At 36.7% G+C, this 7,296-nt stretch overlaps 1 protein-coding gene across 1 annotated transcript in view; it reads left to right on the top strand.

Annotated features, from left to right (window-relative positions):
• Positions 1–7,296, top strand: part of ARID4A (AT-rich interaction domain 4A) — a 59,001-nt gene that overhangs the window by 49,380 nt on the left and 2,325 nt on the right. The window contains exons 22-23 of the mRNA XM_007466047.1: positions 2,724–2,930; positions 3,560–3,706. Coding sequence (XP_007466109.1) covers positions 2,724–2,930; positions 3,560–3,706 — 354 coding nt within the window. The remainder of the gene's footprint in view (positions 1–2,723; positions 2,931–3,559; positions 3,707–7,296) is intronic.

The raw sequence follows: 7,296 nt of genomic DNA, 5'->3' as shown, positions 1-7,296 counted from the left end.
CAGGAATTACAAAGGGAAAATGAGAACTTTACAGTGGATGAGCTGGGCAGACATCACCTTAGTCAAATGAAGTGAACACCACCAGTAATGGGGACAAAGTGAAATGTACCACCTGACAGGATGCAATAAGAAGAACATAGCTGCACATCTGTAATATTCCTGTCAAAGATGTATAACCTGACTGTAATCATGAGGACCCATCAACAAATTCAAACTGAAGGATGTTCTATAAAATAACTGGCCTATGATTTTAAAAATTGTCAAGGTTATGAAAGTCAAAGAAAGAGGAACCGTTCCAGATTAAAGGAGATTTATGAGGTGTGATAACTAAATGCAGTATATAATTCTCACCTGGATCCTATTGCTGTAAAGAACATTATCAGGTCAAGTAGAGATACTTGTGTGGGATCTGAGGATTAGATGATAGTAATATATCTGTGTTAATTTCCTGATTTTGATGGTTGTATTATGGTTCTTTAGGAGTGTGGTGGTTTTTAAAACATATCCACAAATGTGTTGATACATTTCCCTTCAAGAGGCAAAGCCTAATCCCTTCCTCTTGAGTACGGGCTGAATTTAGTGACTCACTTCTAACTAATAAAGTGGATGTGATGGAGTATGTCTTCAGAGAATAGGTCATAAAAGGCACTGCAGATTCCTTCCTGCTCTCCCTTGGATCACTTGCTCTGGGGGAAGTTAGCTGCCATGGTGTGAGGTCACTCAAGCAGTGTATGGAGAGGCCCACGTGGTGAGGAACTGAGCATATCCTGCCAACAGCCAGCAAGGAACTGAGGCCTCCCAACACTCACTAACAGCCATGTGAGTGAGCCATCTTGGAGCATATCCTCCAGCTCCAGTCAAGTCTTCAGAGACCAGAATCTTGGCTAGAAGCTTGACTGCAGCCTCACAGGATTCCCTGAGCTGGACCACACAGCCAAGCTGTTCCCAGATTCCAACCCTCTGAAACCACGTGAGATACTAAACATTTGTGGTTTTAAACTGCTAAGTTTTGGGCTAATTTGTAGATAACTAATACAGGGAGAATGTTCTTATTTGTAAGAAGAGAACACTAAAGTATTCAAATATGGCAGGGCAACTTATCCTCAAATGGCAGGAAAACATTCTGTGGTAATTGTTCTTCTCTTTTTTGTAAGTTTGAAGAGTGTCTCAAAATAAAAAGTTAAAAAGATGAAAAAAGGAAAAAAAAAAAGGAGATGATCGTTTTTCTTTTTGGAAAGAATCTTTGGCTTAACTAAGGCAGTGAAAGAAGGAATGAATTAAGAGAATTGGGACATAAAATCACTAGTACTCAGTTATTATTAGTTAGATATGAGGAACTGGTTAACTGACATATAGCATATAGGAGTAGCAGCAGGCCGTTGGAAGAGTAATTTAGGGAATGTTGCTTTTAGAGATACCGCGTATTAGGAAAATAAGGCTCTGGAGCTTCGAAGAAAGTCTGTTTTTAGAAGATAGTTGTTGAAGGATTACAAGATGATAAAGCTGCTATGGCAGAGTTGTAAAATGAGAAGAAAAAGGACCAGAAGTGGAATTATGTGGCATATCCCTTTAAATGGGCCAGGAAGAGCAGAGTAGAAGCAGATTAGAGATAAATGAAAATCGGTAAACACTAGTTGGTTTGAATAAGAAAGACGTTTCAAATGTAATAGAATATTCAAGTAGGATTAAAATATATTCATTGAATTTGGTGAATAGTAAGTGTTTGGGGCCCTAACAAGAGCATCGGAAGGACACATGATTAGAAAGTATGGAAATAAGAATGACAAAGAATTTCTCTTTCATGAAATTTGACCCTAAAGAGAAGGAAAGAGGTGCCAGCTAAAGGGGGAGGCTTTCCTCTCCTTCCCTCCCTTTCTCTCTAAGGGTAGGAAAGCTTTAAGCATGTTCATAGACTCTGGAAAAAGAAGAAAGATAAAATGACATTGGGATATTTCAGAGGAACTGGGAATAAATGGTTTCAAGAGTATAGCTGAAGAGATTAGTTTGCCCAGAATTAAGTCTCCTCTTTTTGAGGCTCCAAAAGGGAGATAAGGACAGGTACAGTAGGGGAGGGGCTGGGAAAGTGAGTGTGTAACCCTCAACTTTCCCTTTTCAGTAGAAGGGAAGGTTGGCTGTTGAGAGTGAATAGTATGGAAGTAGGGTGTAGACTTTGAAAAAAAGAAAAAGTTGAGAGAAAATTCTAATTTGTTATTAAGTGAAAACCAAAAGCATCTTTAAATACACATTTGGTGAGGAGGGACGTAGACTTGCAAACAAATATCTGACACATTTTATATATTATACATATGTTAAAAGTTGGATGTGTATTTTATGCCTGTTCATGTGTATAGTTTGGGTTGGTCCCCTTTTGGTTGTTTTTATGTTTTGTTTTAAACATAAATGGGGCAATACTGTGCTTTTTGGGTTTTAACTTTATCATTTCACAATGTATTTTGGATATTTTACAATTTTTATTCTTAGGAACTCTAGCTTATTCTTTTTAACAACTTTAGCACAGTATTCAATAATACTGATATATAATTCTTAGCCATTTCCCTTTGGTGGGTATTTAGGTTATTTCCATCTTTTTATTGTTATAAAAGTTAGCACATTTGTGCATTTATTTCTTTAGGATACCGAAAAGTGTAATTACTGGGTCCGTTGCATTTTAATATTTGAGATTTTTAGCATTTATAACCTGAGTCAACTTTTTCTTATTATAGGACAAAGCAGTGATAGTGAAGATCTTCCTGTCCTAGACAATTCAAGTAAATGTACCCCAGTAAAGCATCTTAGTGTATCTAAGCCACAGAAGCTTGCACGATCTCCTGCAAGAATATCCCCTCACATCAAAGATGGAGAAAAAGATAAACAGAAAGAAAAACATCCAAATTCATCTCCTCGGACATATAAGTGGAGTTTTCAACTCAGTAAGAAACTTATAGAAAACTTCAATGTATATTACAAAGTGGTATATATTTTGAAATGTCAAAATAAGGAATAATGATTAGCAAATACATTTATTTAGGTATCTTAAATGTTGTCTTATTAATAATCACTACTTATTATCTTAAATACAAATCTGTGTCTTTTTATAATACTAACTTGATAAATATTGATTGGAGAAAGCTCTCCAGTTATGGAATGAGACATGTATGATTTATATAAACTGATGAAACCTAAACACCCTTTCTTGTATTGACAATTGGAAATAACTAATAAATGAGGAAAACATCAATATAAAGACACTATTTGGATAAATAACTACAATTATAGATCAGAGTTGCTGTACGTTGATGTTTCCTTGTGCTTTTCTGATTATTTCCATAATACATCATTAAGTAATACATGTTTAGTGGAATTTTGGGGATATATATAGAAATCTTATTCATGAATTTAATTAAGGTCTTCCATTTTTATAGAGCCTTATTTAGTGTACTGTTAGGTTTTAATAAACTAAAGCTTTTGTTGATTTATGAGTTGGACTTTAGATAGAACTGCCATCTTTTTTTCTCATAGAATTATTTTTAAATCCAGATTAACTTTTTTTCCTTTTTAGATGAATTAGATAACATGAACAGTACGGAGAGAATCTCTTTTCTCCAAGAAAAACTACAGGAAATCAGAAAGTATTATATGTCTTTGAAGTCTGAAGTTGCAACCATAGATAGGAGGAGAAAAAGATTAAAAAAGAAAGACAGAGAAGGTAATTTGATTATAATTTTTCTTCCCTCTATTTTTCAAATATATGTCCTATCATTTTAGAAGATTTAGGTTTGCCACTTCTTAATATAGTATATACTTATTGTTATCTTTAGATTCCTAGTGTTTTCTTCTTTGTTGCTATTGTTGAAGTGAGTCAACAACTGAATCAGAATGAGACTCTTGAAAGCGACTATGAACTGTTTTACAAAATGTATGATTTTACTAAATGTGGTGGGTTCTTAAGAAGAGCTTACTCCCTCTGAATTTCTCTCACTGCTCAACAAACATTTATTGGCTGCCTATTAACAGGCACTGTATTTTTCATTATGGGGTTCATCAAAATGAAGAGGGATATGGCTTATCCTCTAGGAGGTTATCTTGTTAGGATCATAAGTCATTTCCGAAGCAACTACTGTATAAGGTAGTTCAGCTTTACAACATTAATGCACACATACCATATGCCAGGCCCTTTTTGAGGTGGTGGGAGTACAGAGATGAATGAGATACAGACCTCGATCTCAAAGTCTTAACGTCTAGTGGAACTGTATGTTGAGGGCCCTGAGAGTGATATTAACAAGAACAGGAGTTGGTGGAAGGAGAGAGGACTTCGGAATAATCATGAGGAAAGAATAGCATCTGAACTAAACCTTAAAAATGTATAGCATTGACTTCTAGTTAAACATTGACATCTCATATCTACCCCAAGCCCAGGCCTCACTAAAATAATAGTAAAGAAAATTAAAAGCCCTATACCCACAAGGACGAGAGAATGGGACAGAAGACTGACTACGGTAGACAAGAAATGTCAGCAGCATATCTTTTGGAAGCTGAGAAGCAGATGGACTGTAACTGTCCTAGCAGATGACAGAATGCTAAACACCTAAGCTTGTTTATCCTTCTAGCCGGGCAAAACAATGAGAAGCAAGCTAATTCATACTACATCACCCCAGAAAAGTTCTGAGGACAGTGTGAGGTGTGAGGATGAAAACTGGAGATGGTTTGAAAAAGGAAGGAGAAATTGGATCCTTTCATCCCACCCTCTGAAGCAAACTACTTTTTCCCCTAACTCCAGCAGAAAATAGGAGATTAAGTTATTGGAGGCTGAGAGGGATCAACAAGCTTATAGAAAGACCCAGGGGACACCAGCCATAGCTGAAGGTGAGGGTTAAGTGCTAAACCAAAAATAATGAGCTTGAGTGAAAGTTTTCAGTACTAAGTGATGAGACTTCTGTCCCTTTTCCAACCAACGATCTCATCTTCTTGTCTCTCTGAAAGCTGGTAACCAAGCTTATGCTCATTCCTGGAAGGAGACTGAAAGACTTCTCTGGAGAAACTGGTCAGCCCAAGGGAAGTGATCTAACATAGATATCAGCATTTGGAGGTTCCTGAACCAAAAAGCAAAATCCTTACAAATCACTGTGTGTGCACTGCCCAACATTTAAAAGCCCGGCGGCCTCATGTATAGCCTCCAGTTAGCTTTTTAATGCTCCCCCTTAAATATGGAAGCCACAAGACCAGATGTTTGAGGAAAGCCTTTACATAAAGACAGAAACCAAAATATTCAATAGAAAAAAGTAACTTGGACAATGTGCCATATAAAAACAACAAACTGTAATTAATATCCAGAGTTACAGGAAAGATATTGCAGTCTTGAAACAAGAATATGATACTATCAATGAATTCATCTCTTAAAAATTAAAAATATGATATTTGGAATAAAAAATAAATAAATAGAAGGGTAAGATAGCAAGGCTAAAGAAATCCCAGTAAAATATCAAAAAGATAATAGGAGAGAATAACTAAGAGAAATATAGGATCTGGCTGGGACAACCAACTTCTGAATCATAGGATTTCTAGAAAGAGAACACTGAATCAACATAGGAGGAAGTTGTGATCAAAGAAATAAGAAAAACTTCCAGAACTGAAGGAGATGGGTTAGAAAATTGAAAGCACTCCCTGCGACCTCTATAAAGAATGGAGGAAAAAATCACAGCAAAGCACATTATGAAATTTCAGAACCCTGTGGATAGAGGTAAGGTTCCAAAAGCTTACCATATAAAGGTATATACAAAAAACTGGGTCTCAGAACAGCATCAGATTTCTCATGTCAGATTTCTCAATGGTGACATTAAAAACTAGAAGCCAAGCTATTAAGATAACATGACATCCAGCAAACAAGGAATCCCACATAGGAAAACAGTAAGGAAAATCTCAAGGTGATGGCACATGGAAGCCCTAGAATGATCACTACATAATAGGCCTACAAAGCAACTATTTCAGGAATAGGATGGAACAGGAGGGGAGGGCTCTAGGAGGGATGTCCCTTTAAGAAAAAAAACAGTAAATTATCTGATAGGCTTGTCCATCTTGAGAGAGGTTTTCTATCTATGGCAGAGAGTTAGGGGATGAATTACTAATAAAATGGCCTGTGTCATATGTGGTCTTGAATCTTCTCCAAGTCCAGCAGTTTTCAATTCCTGGAAATATGATGGAGCAAAAGGAAAGAGATCGACCTTCCGTGTTTGTCCTTCTCTTTTTCTTTTTTTTTTTTTTTTTTTTTTTTTTTTTTTTTTTGCAGTACGCGGGCCTCTCACTGTCGTGGCCTCTCCCGTTGTGGAGCACAGGCTCCTGTGCTCCGGACGTGCAGGCTCAGTGGCCATGGTTCAGGGACCCAGCCGCTCCGCGGCATGTGGGATCTTCCCAGACTGGGGCACGAACCCGTGTCCCTTGCATCGGCAGGTGGACTCTCAACCACTGTGCCACCAGGGAAGCCCCTGTCCTTTTCTTTAAAAACTGTAAATAGCAAGAAGTCTTAACAGCATTTTTAAACACAGAAAGAAGAACAAATTAACAAATTGAGCTTTTCTTCGGAGAACCTTCAACGGCTTTGAGTTTCCTAAAGGTCATATAAGTTCAGACAACTAAAAAGATGATTTTCTTATAGTCTTCTTCCCTTTTTTGTTTTCTTAATTTTTTGTGTGTGAAGTGAGTTATTAAAGTGAAACATTGAGTGACTTCTAGCACACATACTAGAATTTGTAGTAATGGTTACATGTCATTTTGGCAGCACACACATTGAGGAATGTATACTTAAACAAAAATTAAGACTTTAAGTAAAATAGGAATAATTGGGCAAAGATTAGCAGGAGATAGGAGGGCCCTACAAAGAAAAAAGTAAAAACTAAAAAATGACAGAGCACCTGATGCATAGAGTAATGATCTTTAATCCAAGCTCCATGCTCCTGGAGAGTTTTGTTAAAGTCATTTGAAGACTTTTTCTAATCACTCACCCACATTTCCATCCTGATCCCATGATTCTGATACCTGACTTAGATTACTGCTTCTTGCTTATGAGAGTTTTGTGTCCATCGGGTATATTGGGACAGGATAAAGATAGGAAGCAAATGGTTAGCTGGTTAAAAGAAATTCTCTAGGATAAGTGAATTCTTTTATGGTCCTGTAACCCAGAGATAAAGCAGGAATTTGCTATAGTGAAAATTTATCTCAGGTTGATCTCGTTTCTGATTTGGGACAAGGTGAGTTTCTTTCAGGGATCTTTCAAGTAGGGATTTAGGATTTTTTTTTTTTTTT

The sequence above is a fragment of the Lipotes vexillifer genome, unplaced genomic scaffold, assembly GCF_000442215.2.
Source record: "Lipotes vexillifer unplaced genomic scaffold, Lipotes_vexillifer_v1.1 scaffold25, whole genome shotgun sequence".
NCBI lineage: Eukaryota > Metazoa > Chordata > Mammalia > Artiodactyla > Lipotidae > Lipotes > Lipotes vexillifer.
This window is presented reverse-complemented; position numbering and strand designations above follow the sequence as displayed.